Source organism: Cebus imitator, unplaced genomic scaffold (genome assembly GCF_001604975.1).
Source record: "Cebus imitator isolate Cc_AM_T3 unplaced genomic scaffold, Cebus_imitator-1.0 Scaffold817, whole genome shotgun sequence".
NCBI lineage: Eukaryota > Metazoa > Chordata > Mammalia > Primates > Cebidae > Cebus > Cebus imitator.
In genome coordinates, this window is record NW_016108132.1 from 234,865 (window position 1) to 251,772 (window position 16,908).

Here is a 16,908-nt window from a genome sequence, read left to right on the forward strand (position 1 = left end):
AAAATTGAACTCACGAAGGGTTTAAACGTTGACAGATAAGATATCAGGACACACAAGGTGGCCATTTTAGTGTGGCAAAGTAAAGGGTACAAAATACTACCATAGGATTCATGTGACCTGTGACCTAAAAACAGTACATTGATTGAGCACTTGGCCAGTTACGTAACATCCATATAGTTCCTTTACAGACTGACTAAATGTTCATATTAGTCTTTTATTGGCAATATACTTTTTAAAGAGTTCTATTTGAATAGCTCTGTATTATTCCAAACTATGTTACTGACCAGGTTTCAAAAAGAAATCGTTCTTTACCTAAAACCCCCCAAGGATGTGCATTTAAAAATTCTTCTCTCATTCATCAGGAAATAAATTTTGCCACTAACTTCAATTTATGACTGGAAACAAATATGTGAAAAAAACAGAATGTTTAAAGCATTAAATTAACTTACATGCTAAAATCAAACGGAGGCTATAATCAAAAATTTTAAAAATAATGTAGTATTTCCACTTTTATTTTGCACTATTTAACATTTTAAAATATTTAAAAATATACCTATCTAATATTAATGTATTTGACAAAACACTTGATTTTATGATGTTTAACTGTGAGATTGTATTTATAAACAAGAGTTAATTTGATTAAAGTCAAAATAAATCCAAAATTTTAATTACAAATATAGATTGTTACCTGGTTCTTACATCTAATTTGCATCTATTGATGATACAGGATAACTCAAAGAGAATTGGGAACCATCCTCTCACCCACACCCTGTCTTCAGGTGCCACATTCATATCATCGCTTGTGTATTCCTTGAAAGCCTTCAAGAAAAAAGGTAGGGTAAGGCAAAACATAACACCTATACATTCAGCATATTAGCTTCTCAAAAAATAATTGAAATGCTTTATAAATCACCAGTGAGCAATTTAATAAACAATAATTTATATAAAATAGACACCATAACTGCCTACAATTTTAGTATATGTGCCACGGAAGCAAGCAAAATATAACGCCAACAAAGAGCTCTGGATTAGAATCCAAAAGTTAGCTTCACCTTCAACTGTCACCAGCTTTCTGCATTATTTGCCAGGTTAATTCAGGTTTCCATTTTTGTCACTTAAATGATTATGATACCACACAGTCACATTAACCACACTGGGGAAGTATGAAGGTGAAATGAGTTGGCGTTATCTAAAAAGTACCAAGCACCTGATCGGTCCATGTCAGTATGAAATAAAATCTTTTTTTTATTTTTTTGAGACAGAGTCTCACTCTGTTGCCACACTGGAGTAGGGCGGTGCAATCTTGGCTCACTGCAACCTCCACCTCCCAGGTTCAAGCGATTCTCCTGCCTCAGCCTCCCGAGTTGCTGGGACTACAGGCGCACGCCACCATGTCTAGATAATTTTTACATTTTTAGTAGAGCCGGATTTTTTACATTTTTAGTAGAGCCGGATTTCACCATGTTGGCCAGGATGGTCTTGATCTCTTGACCTTATGATCTGCCCACCTCAGCTTCCCAAAGTGCTGGGATTACAGGCATGAGCCACCGTGTCCAGCTTGGAATAAAATCTTACTACCAAATCTATGCTACATCACTTTCTCTTATGATATTTGCAAAGACTGATTCAAATATACAAGTTAAATATGGCGGCTATATTTTCAATTCAACCTTTCACCTCAGAGTTAAGCCTATTCTCCTCCATAGTCAGTCAGCTTCAGTATTACACAGCACAGACAGACAAGAAGCACTGTAGGGACTGGTTAGAAACACAGGCTGGGGGCTCAAACCCTATCTCTACTAGCCCTGAAACTATGGGCACATTTTTAAACATCTCTGTGCCTCAGTTTCTTTATCTGTACAGGGTTATAACATTGTCTATCACATAAAGTCGTTAGAAGATTTAAAAAGTTAATAAGTTAATAGAAAACACTCAGAAAAATACCTGACACTTTCAATAATGGTTCCTCAGAATCAGGCTGCTCAGATTATTTGCTTCATATACCCTCAATTTCCAAACAAACTTAGATTTTAGACTGGAAAGAAATATTCTGCAAAATTTTGTTTACTAAATGACTCTATACCTGAGGTCTATCAGACACATATTTTGCACAATGGCGAATAAGTCGAATTGCTTCCATACTTGTGTCTGGGAAAGCTGCATTGCACGCAAATTCAGACAAACACTTCACTGCATCCTGGAAAGAATCAATGGTTGCTGGAAAGTGTTTTTCAAATACAAGGGCTGAAATAGAGAAAAATATAACAATCTTACTATAATTTTTCAATTATTCTTAGCTGTACCAAAAATACACCAACCTCTAGATGTAATGCACTTCCTTAAAGGTTGTTAAAGGCTCTGACCTCCAATAGATACGAAGTTCAAGTCTGTCTTTACCACTTACCTGACTGCCTTGAGTGGTGAGACTATCAAAACTTGTCTGTTTTGTTTACAGTACAAGCACAGCACCTAAAACAGTTAACTGGTACCCAGTAGATACTGATTTAACTTTGGTTGAATGAATATACAAAATTACTTAACCTCTCTGTATCTTGGTTTCTTGATCTATAAAATGGAAATAGTCATAATATACACAGGACAGCTGTAAGCACTACACAAAATAATGTAAGCGAAGTACTTAGTGTAATACTTAAGCAAGCACGCAATAAATGATAGCTATGATGATGCTGTGATTCTTGATGTTGATGGTCATCACTGTCATACAGGCTTATAAACTTAGTGTTTCAGTCAGTCCCCCTTAAAGTTAAGGGGATACCTTGAAGAAGGCTGTGCAATGTACTGGTCAAAAATAAAGGCTTTGCTTTAGTACTCATGGGTCTGAAGACCAGCTCTATCACTAATTCTGTGACCTTACATAAGCTGCTTAACCTTTCTGGGGCTGAGTTTCCTAATCTATTTTGAAAAAAGAGATAATAAAGATGCTTAATTGTGAAGATAAAGGGAATTACCAGAAAAGTACCTACAGTATTTGCCATGTGGTAAATACTCAATTAATGTTAACTATAATAATAATAAACTTTATTCGCTGGTTCTGTAGACAAAACTTTGTAAACTTAAAGGCCATAATCTTATTGTTACTTGAAGCATCTTCTGAACACATTAAGGTTTTTTTCTTTTTTACACGAACATAGCTAAGAGAATACTCACTGACAATATGCCCTGTTGTTTGGAATGCAAGTTCCACTATGCTTTCATCTTGATCAGATGCAGCTAGATGAAATACAGAGAAAATGTTCTTCCATCCAGATCGAATGTTAGCAGCTTGAGAATTAACCATCTGTGCTATACACCGTACAACCATATCTCGAATTGTTGGAGACCTAAAAATATTAATGAAAAAATTGCTTGGATATGCAAACAGTTTCTTCTGCCTTTCTTCTGTTTTTCTCCCTCCTCTGGAAAACAACAAGATCTTCCTACCATTAAGCAATTCAACAAATATAGTACCTGTTCCGTTTCATTATATGTTCAAAAGGTCTTAAGAAATCCTTCTGGAATCTGAAATTAGCAAGTTCCCCTTTCTCTAAGAATTTCATTGACAACTGCCTCAAGGAGTCTACTGCAAAAATCGCTACATCTTCATTAGGATTACACCCAACCTGCAAGGGCAACAGAAATAAAAGATGCTAATTAGTATCAGCAGTAAAAATCCACAATTCTTTATTTTTTTGTCTTAGAAAATGTATACAACAGCATAGACAGGCAAATTCTAAGATTTTCAATTAAGCATTAAACATGCTACAGTATTTCTCAAAAACAGGCTTGTAAATCAAATTCTTAAAACCCAGAGCAATCATTTCTAAAAAGAAAAACACCATTCACAAGGTTTTCTAAAATGAATGATTATAAAGTAGTAAATAATTGTTTGGAAGGAAAAAAGGCTCAATTCGATTACAAGGAAATTCTAAACAAAAAATATACTACAAATGTAAACGAACACCACAGTTATTCAAATACCTTATTAAAATGATCTCCAATAACTTCCCAAATTCGAGACCACTGCAATCTTATTCTTCCCATGTTGTAATATGATATTTCTACTATTTTTTGTAGACTAAACATTCTTGGGTGTGTCGTGGAAAGTAATTCATCCATAGACACAGCACAAAGCCAACGGACAAAATCCACTGTAATACAAATATATTTATATTTTTTTAGCTCAATGGTAAAGTTATTTTAGCCCAAAGTGAGTTTAGAAGTAGAATAAATGCACAGACTTACCAATAGCATTACCATCTAGCCTTGTAGATCCTGTGAATATTCTAGGGAAAATAAAACATTATTTTAAAAATTTATAAATCATTGCTCTTATTTCAATTGAAAAGTAAGTGGCATGGGGCACTAGCTATTTTTATGTTTTAAAGGAACAAAACATTGAGTACTCAAACGAGTATTTTTCATCATTTCGTTTAGTAACAAGTGTAGTCTGGATGTTTCTCCCTCCCTTCCACCTCTACTCCACATGAATCAGTTTGCATTCAGTATTATTACTGCAGTAAGCATATATTGCTGTAATTTTATTAGATTTACAAATCCCAGATAGGTATCTTATGAAATTCTAGGAATAAGAAAAATATTAATTTGTAAAACAAATAATTGGCACACTACAGATTCTTTCCTGATTGACTAGCATTAAACAAGTTTTTAAAATGAAAAACTCTACTTATTTTTACCAGTAAAGTATTTGATTAGAAAGTTCACTTATACCAAAAGTGATTTAATATAACCTTGCAAATAGTCTCAGTTTACCCCAGAACTGGCCAAACACTTTCCTTAAGGCATTCAAATGTTTGGAGTTAAGCTAACACTCCCCAGGTTTGCCCATTCTTCTTTGCTGAGCTCTTTCTTGTTTCAAAGTTTCATAAAATATTTCGGCATAAACACATTAGTCCTCCTTTTTTAAAGTCTGTATTTTAACCCATATTCTGGGTTTGTAACCAAGAGTTTGACATCACTTTCAAGAAGGATGACATTCCTCAACTTAGAATGCACAAAATATGATTTGCATGATAAAAAGGAAATTTTAAAGGCAGCAGCAGGCCAAATTTTAAACACAGAAGTCATTGTAATAACAGCAATAGCTACCAATCACGAGGTGAGTTCTTTTCTAGTGTAATATAAATATCCACTCATTTGATAATCACAAATACCTTATAAAGCATGTACTATTAAAACCTCAATTTTATAAACACAGAAATTGAGGCACAAATATATTTAATAACTTCCTCAAAGTCACGGAACTTGTAAGTGCTAGAGCCAAGATTCAAACCAGGACAGGGTGACTACAGAGTCTATCCTATTAACCACTTTTCTTTTCTTTTTTTTTTTTTTTCCCATTTATTTATTTTATTGCATTTTAGGTTTTGGGGTACATGTGAAGAACATGCAAAATTGTTGCATAGGACCACTTTTCTATACTGCCTCACACTTACCTGAGCAAAGTTATATTTAACCCTTTAAATATATTCTCATTTTTTCCTACTGTCACAATCTAAATGTTCTGAGTATATCTTGATTATTTAACCCTGGTGTCTTTGCATGTCTGTCTACATGTCCTGGCAATGAGTGAAAAACAATACAGGAAAAGGTTTAGAAACTGGTAACATGATGACTCAGGATCTGAGTTCCTCCTAAAGAAATGTTTTCAGATTTTCAATATTATTCTTGTCAGCCAAATGAAGCAGTAATTCCAAAATCTGGCAGAAAACACAATCTGGGGTGGGGTGGGGGAAATCAAAAGTAATATGGCCCCATTTAATCCAGTGATTAGACTGGAGCCAGAAATTAAAGATACACAAAGTCTACAGAACTCTCACATTAACACAAATAAAAACTGCTAGACTATATCAATTTGGTCAGCTGATTTCTTAAACTCGAGGTATTCTCATGGAAGGCAATGGCTGTAAGCAAGCCATACCATGAATAGAGTCAACAGTAAATAGTATAGGAGAACAAGAAAAGACACACAAACAAAAACAACAACAACAAAAAAGAGTTTTTAACTGAGAGGAAAGCAAATGACAAACAGTAGAGGGGTAACGAAAGAACAAAAGCAGAGATGGAACCACAGAGAAAGGAAGCAATAGATTCCAAAGGTGTTGAAATAATGGAGAACAAAGGCAACAGGAGAAAGAACTGTCATCAGCAGTAAGATGGGTTCTGTGAACTGGCGTGATGATGGAAGGTCGGGGGATCATGCACTCTGGGAAAGGGCATTCCAATTCCTATTCACTTCCATAGTCTCTAAGGCGGTCACTCTATTTCTAGTAATGCTCTACTAACGATAAACCATATGGTAGAGCACAGAAGTCTGTGTGGGCATTTAAAGTCAAGCCTTAATATACTAAGGCAAGAGAAAAGAGCTGTGTTACACAAAATCAGCCCATGGAATGAATTCTATATTTTCCATATAAAAAGCAAAGGACAGACAAAGCATGATAACCTTGTTTACTAATATTAAAAGACATGTACTTTTAAAAAAACATTAGTAGGGAAAAATATTGGTAAGATTACTGCTTCATCACATTATAATACAGATGCAAAAACAAAAAAAGGCTAGCAAAACTGCAGATTTTGGATCAAATCAACTTTTAAACTGTATGCAATATATAAGCAGCCTACATTATTATACCTGTAAAAGGTTTTTTTCACAGTGAATATATCAGAGGTAACATTTATTTCTTAGGCCTAACTGAAAAGTATTTATAAGCAAATGAAGTTGGGATGAGCTGTACATGTTTTCTGATAGGTGACAATATTCCAAAGTGTGAGGTGAGCCAGTTTATAGCTAGATCTGGTATGTATAAAAAACAATCAAAAGAAAAACTGTGATGCTAAAAAACTGTTTTTTATCTGTTAGAAATAAACCATTCATGGACAAGTCTATCCCCTGCATAGCTCAGAAATATTCATTATGAAGTTGGTCTAGTTTAACAATGCACAGAAAATTCTATCCTAGCAAATGCTAGAGGATCAGTTATCCCCAGATTGAAGTGCCCAATATTCTTCTCCTACATTCTAGTAATACAAGATTCCTAAAAGTAGATAATTAGAAAATTTTATCACCTTAAAGTCTGTAATAAAATCTTATTTTTTTCTCTGTTGGTTAATAAACCAGAAACTATAAAGAATTAAACATACAAAAATTATTTTTTTTCTTATTTAGTTCCTATACTTATAATAACAGATTATGCAGAACAATAGGACTAAGGACAGGGCAGAACGATAGGCCTAAATGACTGCTGGATAAGTACAGAACTCTGCAGGATGATGCCTGACACTATTTTCACTATGTCTTTACTACCAGGATTATCTCACAGAGTTGGGTTATGGACCAAAGTTTGAACATAACGATATAAAAATAAACTCAGATATTCAGGAAAACCTTAATGGGAAAGTGAAATATGCCACCTAGTAATAATACAACATTATAAGAGAGCAAACATATAACTTTTGGTGTTTTCACTATAAGCTAAAACTTGCAATACTGATGTTTTATATAAAATTCAACACTGTATTTGTTTGTAGAAGTATCTGGCAATGACGAGTTTGTGATGACAAAATACTAACAAAATTTAGGCTAAGACTCCTCTGAAATAGCATAAATTATTAAAACAAAGAGGCATGTAATTTGTTCAAATGAGTAACATGTTCTTCTATAACAAACAGTGGATAGGAAGATAAATTAGAACTGGATGTGGTCATATAAAATATTATAAAAGCAGAAACAGTAGATAACATGTTGAATCATGCCTGAATAGATTCTTATAATGCCTGAAGAGATTCTCAAAATGACAATGAAGATGATTTTTCTGGAAGGCAAGAAAATCATTTAGAAGAAAGCTAGACAGGTAGCAAAAGAACTATTACATGGCTCTGCAGTAGTACATGTAGGCCGAAAGGTGAAGAGGTTGAGCATGCATGCTTATTACAAGCAAGTTATTTAATCTCTTTCTGTCTCAGTTTCCTCATTTGTAAACTAAGGACAAGAGTACCCATCTCATGAAGCTACAGAAAAGATTAAATGTAAAGCATTTTGCAGTGCCTCATCTGTGGCAAGCCTTCATGTTTGTTATATAGTAGGTATGAAATAATCTTTGTTCAATCTTCATAAAAAAGTAGGTAAATGTCTCCCCTCCTCTTTAAAAAAAAAAAAAAAAAAAAAAGGGCAGCAAGTGGACATTAAGAATTCAAGGAAAAAGTTCCATTGAGTACTTCCAGGGTCAGTAGCCATTGAACATTCTAATTCTACCTGTACTTAAAGAAAAAAGTTTTATCTGAAGCAAAGTAAAATAATGGATCAGCATGAGTTTCCAGGCCCTCAAGGAAAGATTTGTACAAATTATGTTTTTGAAAGTTTCCAACACAAGTGGGAGAAAAAAAACAGTGTTGTAAAATGCTTTTTCAATTTTGGGAGCATTTATCTAGAAAAAGCTAATATTCAAAAGAACCACAGGAGATAACTGTTCTACATGCTAGGCATTTTAAAATTGGAAATATTCTGTAGTAAATAAAGCATACTACGGGTTTTCTGTTAGAAAACAAACTAAAAATGGGGAATATCTGGTAATGTATATATATATAAATTCAGAAGTCCTTTCCAAAGAAGTTTATAATGAGAATTGCCAACAAAACTTTTCATTTCATCCATAATGCAGTCTTTATTGTGGATCCAGAAAAATAAACTACACAACATTTTTAAGTAGAAAAAATAAGGGAAATAAGTTTTCTACAAGAAAATAAAACATTTGTGTTATTTATCAAGGTTACCATTTCCTTAATGCCCACTAATACCTATTGTAACTTAAATTTTCATACTGTTTATCATCTTATATTCTATGATCCAAAAAGCAAAATTATAGGTACTTCATAATTTAAATCACAGCATATCACAATATAATCTTATATTACTTTAGGAAAATGATTTTGGCAATTTTTTTTCTTTTTACCAATAAGCAAATACCTAAATGCTACAGAACTGAAATGGTAATCATCTGAATAGGGAATAAAATGAATACCTTACCTATCTACAGCAACAACAACACTCTGAGAACTGGTTTCTCCAATGGATTCCTGAATACTTGCTATCTGTTTCCAGTCCACATTTCCTCCAACTACCGTACATAAAAGAGAGTCATTTCAGTTTGAAAATAATTCAGTAGAAGAATACATTTAACAGTTCTAAAACACATTTCTGAAATCCATTGCTTTCCTAATAAAAGAATGCTTTAGGTGAACAATTCTTCTGGCACCAGTGACATTTATTAAGGTAAAATGTGCAAATGAACTTTACTAAGTGGTATACAACACATGATTAGAAGTCACAAACTGTGTTTGCAAAGATCACACAAAGTAGAGGCACTGTGAATTTAGATTACAAAATTAAAGATATTAGATATAATTTCCCTTAATGTTTAAAAAAAAGCAGCACTAATCCCAGTTCCAGCGATACCTTCTGAAGATGAATTCAACTCCAAATATTTAGACTTGCCTTCTCATTTCATCTCTAAGGTTGGTTGAAAATTCTACCTGTATTTTCTAATGTCCTTTTATTCAAAAGAATACTTTATCTTTTCGCTTAAAACTGGTTCCATGTATTGGAGAGGAGAAAAACAATATTCCCAGTTTTCAAATTCTTTTTTTTTTTCAAATTCTTAACTTTAGAATCACCTTTGGTATCCTTCCCCTCTTCCACTATCAATATTCAACTAGTCACTAAATTTTTCTTTTGATCTGTTTTTCATTTCATCTGTTCACTTCCATTCCTATCTAGTTCTGGTCCTCATAATCTCAGTCGTAGATTACTGAAACCATTTCCTGATTGACTTTCCCGCTACTAATTATTTCCCTCTTCAATCTCTCTTTCATCCCCCTGCCAGATTATTTCCTAAATCTTCTCCTTCATTTTGCTTACTGTTACTTGCAGGATAAAATATAAACTCTTTAGCCTAGCATTTAAGGCACTTTCCCAAATGTGGGAAACGATCTAAAACTTACCTACCAAAACTCAATTTGCGTTCTCAATGAAAGGTTCCTTTCCATTGTTCTCATCTGCCTTTGAACTAAGCATTTGCTTAGCTAAGTACTACTCAAATCAGGATTACTTTCATATAGTTTCATATAAATTATTTCAGGTGTGTTAATGCTGCCTTCACAATCACATAAAAAGTTTCCTAAGGTTTGGAATCAGGTAATACACATTTTTGTACTTTCCTACCTTACTCAAAATTAAGTCCAAAGCAGGTGCTCTACAGACACTTGCCCCAAGTGACCAAACACTCAATAAATGCCCTTCTGAATGCAAACATAACAAATGTTATCATTTAAACCTGCTGAACTCAGATTCTAGTATAGGAACTGAATGATGTGAAAAAGATGTAATCCCTGTCCTCACGGAGTTAATAATTTACACGAGGAGAGACAGATAAGTTTATAATGAACTTCAGTGCAATATAATGATTACCTCATGGCTGAAATGAACTAATTACACAGAATAAAAGTTTGCCAAATAGAACTAATTTTGATAGGGACAAGAATAGGGTGTGAGCTCACAGAAAGGCTTCACATATGATGAAATATTAATTCAACCTGAACCTAGAAGAATAACTATGTAGAAAAGGAAGGAGAAAGAAAAGCAACTGAGATGGGATGGGGGGTGCAGCTCTATGAAGTAATGGAAACATACAAGTATACATCATGTTTTCACATACTTGAAGGATTTGGCAGATACTGAGAAGGGAAAAGAACAGTAGTAGGAGATAAAGCTGGAAAGATAAGACTAGAATGTGAAGAGCCTTGACCCTTATGTTTAATGTACTACTTTCAAAAACAGGAACACATTAGATCTTTTATAAGATTGATATGATCCAATCTATTTTCCAAAAGGTAACAATGGTAGTATCTGGAGAACATATTGAAATAAGAATAAATATTGAAATCAGAGAGATAAAAGTTTACTTCTATAATATTAGTGAACAAGAATGGAAGCCTGAAATGACAGTATTGGAGTGGTAGAAAAATAGTGTCAAGATACACTTGAGGTGCACAGCATGTTACAGGAATTTTACAAAGAAAAACCTATGAGAAAAAACAATGCCAATCATTAGATAACTTTCTTTGTGTATCAACAAGATATCATTTCCACAGAGGAAATATATCATCTTCTGTGTGGGGGAGGGGGCAAAATACACACACACACATACACACACACACACACACACACACACACACATATACGCATACACACACACGTCAAAATATGTCCTTTATATTTAAATTTGGAATCATTAATAACAATATTTTTTTTAAATCAAAGAATATATAAAATGTCTAGGAATCCAAAGAACGCATTTCACAAATATGTGAAATCCCTTAATAAGTTAAGAGTTCCAGTTTTGTCAAACAAATTTACTCAAAAGCACACAAGAGAAGAGGGGTGTCAGCTCATAGAAAGGTTTCACATATTATGAAATATTAATTCAACCTGAATCTAGAAGGGTGGTAATGCAGAAAAGGAAGCAGAAAGAAATGCAATTCCAATAGAGGGGGCATATTTAAGGTAAATAAGATTTTTTAAAGCATGTGTTGTGAATACTCTCTAAACATTTATGTGACAAAGCCATTGAATTTTTAAATGTTAACATATCCCTTGAAAGACCAGCATGTAGTCCAGGTGCAATGGCTCATGCCTGCAATCCTAGCATTTTGGGAGGTCGAGGTGAGAAGATCACCTCAGGCCAGGAGTTTGTAACCAGCCTGGGCAACACAGTGAAAGCCTGGGACAGGCTTTTACTTTACTTTAATTTAAAAAAATAAAATAAAATAAAAAAGTTGCACCCAGGAGTTCAAGACTACAGTGAGCTATGACTATGCCACTGCACTCCAGCCTTAACAACAGAGCCAGACCTTGTCTTAAAAAAAAAAAAAAGCATACAATTCAAATCTAATTATATACTATATATTCTTAATTACAAAGTTTCATGTTTCCAAAATGTGAAAGTACAGACTTTTTTTTCCTATCAGTCAGAAAGTTGATAAATATATACTCAATGTGGTCAACTTAGTTACATGGAATATTCAGCACAGAGATACCATTAATAAAAGAGGATATGGCTGGGTGCAGTGGCTCACACCTGTAATCCCAGCACTTTGGGAGGCCAAGATGGGCGGATCACCTGAGGTCAGGAGTTTGAGACCAACCTGGCCAACATGGTAGAACCCTGTCTCTATTAAAAAAAAATATATATATATACAAAAATTAGCAGGGCATGGTGGTGTGCACCTGTAATCCCAGCTACTCAGGAGGCTGAGGCAAGAGAATGGCTTGAACCCAGGAGGCAGAGGCTGTAGTGAGCTGAGATTGCACCGCCAAACTCCAGCCTGGGTGACAGAGTGAGATTCCATCTCTAAAAAAATAAAAATAAAAATAAAAAATAAAAGAGGATGTTAGTTTAAAACAACAAAAAATATATATATATACACACACATACATACATACACTGTATATGCAGACTAAACTGGCTTCACTGTACCACATCTTCTTCTAGCTTAAATTCTGATGAAAATATTCTGCTCAAGAAAACGATCTGCTGTCTAACCTAGGTAGGCACAGGGGATAAGGGTAGCCATTTGCCATATGGGTTGGCTGCTAACCACCACGACAGCCCAATGGGAGTGCTCTGCCCAACACGGGCCAAGTCAACAGACTAGGGCCTTCTAGGATGTAGACTCAAAAATGGAGCCTGATGAGTCAGGAGTGAGTAGAGAATGGTGTAGACTAAAAAGAGAAGTAGGTAACAGAGGGAAAAGCTAAATAAAGCATAAAGTAAGTGTTACTCGTCTTGAGAGTGGCCTGGATGCCTGAACTGTTTTTCATTTCTATGCCTCAATATGTGTATCTTTCTGTAAATTCCCTTTTTCTGAAAGGAGAAGACAGTTCATCCCACATCCTTGCAATCTAAGTAGCACAGTACACAAATTACTTTTTTATTTTATTATACTTTAAGTTCTGGGGTACCTGTGCAGATCTTGCAGGATTGTTACACAGGTATACACATGTCATGGTGGTTTGCTGCCTCCATTCTCCCGTCACCTACATTAGGTATTTCTCCTAATGTTATCCCTCTTGAACCTCTCGAACCCCTGCTATCACTCCTCTAGCCCCTCTACTCCCCAACAGACCCCAGTGTGTGATGTTCCCCTCCCTGTGTCCATGTGTTCTCATTATTCAACACCCACTTATGAGTGAGAACATGTGGTGTTTGGTTTTCTGTTCTTGGGTCAGTTTGCTGAGAATGATGGTTTCCAGATTCATCCATGTCCCTGCAAAGGACATGAACTCATTCTTTTTTATGGCTGCATAGTATTCCATGGTATATATGTGCCACATTTTCTTTATCTAGGTTATCATTGATGGGCATCTGTGTTGGTTCCAAGTCTTTGCTATTGTAAACAGTGCCGCAATAAACATATGTGTGTATGTGTCTTTACAGCAGAACGATTTATAATCCTTGGGTATATACCCAGTAATGGGATTGCTGGGTCAAATGATATTTCTGGATCCTTGAGGAATTGTGATACTGTCTTCCACAACGGTTGCACTAATTTACACTCCTACCAACAGTGTAGAAGCATTCCGATTTCTCCACATCCTCTCCAGTACCTGTTGTCTCCAGACTTTTTAATGATCACCATTCTAACTGACGTGAGATGGGATCTCAATGTAGTTTTGATGTGCATTTCTTTTAATTCATTTTCAAATATACCAGTAAATATTATCAACAAGTATCATTATTTCTCGTTTGACTAAAACTTCTAGAAGATAAGATATCGCACTAATGTTTTATAATTCTGTAGTTCTACTTGCCAAAGTCAGGCCCAGCAATTAACACCTGTCATTATTTTGGCATTCCCACATTCTCTAGGCCTTTTCAAAGTCACTGAATCAATCACTGCATATTTACTTCCCTTGCCAGAAAATAGTTTTCATCTTGTGTTATCCCCCGGAGTAATTACGGTTCTAATGTAGAGTTGGGCTTCCAAGTTATATAAATCACTGTGCTCAGGCAGTTCTAAATCTTGCTGCTAGATCACCAAGGTATCAAGTCTACACCTGCATCTCCCAGTCCTTACAATACTATAGCATCTATGCTATCATGGAGGGACAGACTGCATTGCTAGCTGCTTCAGCTGATTACCACTGGGAACTAGTTTTCTGCAGTCCAACTTGAAACCATATTGTGGTGCTGCTTTTTACTTCTTTCCCTATGAATCCCTTATGACGTTTGAAATTCTTTTGGGGTTTCTAAAAATTTTTACTGCTAGCAGCAACAGAGAAATTACTAAAAGATAGAAAATTCCTGCCCTCTTTAAGTAATGCCTCCAGATTGGCTGGAGGTGGGGGGTGGGGGAGGGATGGACAGGGAATATCTGGAAACTTCAAATATATTAGCCACTGTGCTAAGTCCATTCATATATATTCTTATTTAATCCTAACAATTCTATGATTAGGTATTACTTTTAGTTTGCAAATGCAGAAATTAAATCTCAGAGAACTAAAGTTGCATATAATAAGAAAAAAAAAATACAGAAGAATTCAAACCCAGAAGTACTTAAGGTCAAAGTCTAACAACCTCTGTTTCTTCCGTGGTGGAACGCCTTCCATTTATGACTAAAAAATGTATTGTTTTTCATTCTTCTCTACCCATTTTTGCTAATGTTTTCATGTGTTCTATTGGGTTAAATGTGGAAGTTCCTGGTCATATTGAATGCATGGGGAGCCATGGGGAGAGGTTCATACTGGCAGGAAAGTCTGTTTAGGCCTGATTATTGCCTTAAAAAATTCTGAATGTGAATGCTTAAAAGCAGGTAATGTAATAACTCTACACACTGTACCCTTCTCCAACAACCAAGGAGAAGCCTGAGACTAAGAGTCATTTAATGTTGCAAAACAGATCAGGCAAAAAAGATTTAGGTCCCTCGTCATCTTGCTTTTTCTCATAAGGTTAGACAAAAGGCCTTTTATCTTCTCTCTCTAATTATATTTCATTACTACAATAAGTGACTTATAATGAGAAAGTTAAAAACAATTTTTGTTATTTCGTAAAAAGAATTTTAAAAATTCTCACCTAGTCCTAAACCCACAAACTCATCAGGAGCCTGATCTTTTGTTCCAGTAAGAGATCCTTCTCTGCCTCGCACTGTTCCAGAAATGTATCGAGGTTTCACTCCAGTTCCTATAAGCTGTGCCAGCTCCAACTGACTGATGCACTTCAGAATCTTAATTACAAAAAGGAAAAAAATGTTAAATTCCATGTTAAAAATATCTTCAAAAGGATTTAAATATATGCCGCTAAGATTTAAACACAGGCTACATTACAGATTATTTTAAAAAGCTAAATGTACTTATTTGAAATGTACTAATTTTCTCCCCAAACATTTAGGCATGTCAATGATGGAATATTTAGCATTAGCTCATTTTTAAACCAAATTGCAAAGCTGAAAATAAAGAAAGTGCTTATACCTCATGCCATGAATTTCCTAAGTAATTTCCATCTGTATGAGCCACTGTGATAAGTGTTTTTATTGTGTCAATGTTCTTCTGTTTCATTTCAGTAATACCGGAACTCACTGTGAGTAAAGTAAATCTTGCTAGTGCCTGGACATACGCATCTCTTTCCAGCTATAAAAAAGAGAAAAGTATATTTACACAGTTGTAAATAGAGCAGACTGATTAACCTCTAATTCCCCACCAACAAACTCTGTTTACTTGTTGAGTAATTTTTTAACTTGTAAGTTCAGGAACCTTCAACTTTAGTAAGTTTTACTTGTCATGAATTACATATAATTCTACAGAAGTTTTTTATTTTCATTCATGATGATATATGAAGCAGAAAAGACACAAATTTCTAAAATCCAACGGCAGTGGTGGTGTCAAATCAAGATGAGATTTTTAGTGATAACCAATGAATTCACACAGTAAAAATAATTCATTAAGTACTTTTGTTTTGAATACAGTATAAATTAGCAAAAACCTGATTTATACATTTGCTCATTTTTTTTCTTCACAGTTAAGCTATACTTTTTGTAAGCCATTAGCATTCATAATTAAATGTTAAATGAATTTTTCTTTTTTTAAAAGAAAAGTTCTTCAAAGCATATAAATTACTAGAAATAACTTATTTCACGAAAATTATGTTTTCAATACTTACATGTCTTAACCTGTTCTTAGGCTTAAGTTATAAAATTGTATAAAATATATACATCTTTGCATATAAACTATGATTCAATAAGATATTTTATATTGTTTAAGATGTTCAAATTAACATAGGAATTCAAAGTCTTGAAAACTTTTTATATAGCGAATCTCCAATAGAGAAAAAAAACTGTAACCAAAGTTAGAATGATAAACTTTAGGCAGATCAGTATAGAACTACTCCTTCCATCACAGCTTCTCAGAAGCTTACACATTAAGATTCATTTAAATTCCATCATAAACTTGAAAGTAGTTTTTAATGTCACCTATAAAAAATTACTGCAATTTAAACTATAGTAATGGCATAAGTAATTAATGTTCCAAACTGGCTACAAAGACAAAATTCTGTTACCTGAATGCTGAAAATGCATGCAATTCTGATTGCACATCTTATACCTTCCAGGCAGAGAGAGGCTACTTCAGTATCGTCACAATCTTGTAGACCAACACTGAATGCAGCCAGAAAAGGTGTCCAAGCCAACTATAAAAATTAAAAATTATACTTTAATTAAATTTTATAACACACTAATATTTCTCAAAGCTTTTAGACAATACAAGAGTTGGAGAAGTTCTGAAAAAAAGAAATGAAATTCTTGGCAGTTATCTAGAAAGCTTTCTTTTTTTTTTTTTTTTTT

General features: G+C 34.3%; 1 protein-coding gene across 3 annotated transcripts in view; it reads right to left on the reverse strand.

Annotated features, from left to right (window-relative positions):
- The window catches only part of ARFGEF1 (ADP ribosylation factor guanine nucleotide exchange factor 1), a 131,846-nt gene that overhangs the window by 53,441 nt on the left and 61,497 nt on the right, over window positions 1–16,908 (reverse strand). For all 3 annotated transcript variants that reach the window (XM_037735456.1, XM_017520216.2, XM_017520215.2), the window contains exons 19-28: window positions 16,626–16,754; window positions 15,542–15,700; window positions 15,147–15,297; window positions 9,044–9,134; window positions 4,243–4,283; window positions 3,979–4,148; window positions 3,469–3,620; window positions 3,169–3,341; window positions 2,084–2,244; window positions 689–819 (exon numbers count right to left, since the gene is read on the reverse strand). In XM_037735456.1, the coding sequence (XP_037591384.1) occupies window positions 689–819; window positions 2,084–2,244; window positions 3,169–3,341; window positions 3,469–3,620; window positions 3,979–4,148; window positions 4,243–4,283; window positions 9,044–9,134; window positions 15,147–15,297; window positions 15,542–15,700; window positions 16,626–16,754 (1,358 nt within the window). The remainder of the gene's footprint in view (window positions 1–688; window positions 820–2,083; window positions 2,245–3,168; window positions 3,342–3,468; window positions 3,621–3,978; window positions 4,149–4,242; window positions 4,284–9,043; window positions 9,135–15,146; window positions 15,298–15,541; window positions 15,701–16,625; window positions 16,755–16,908) is intronic.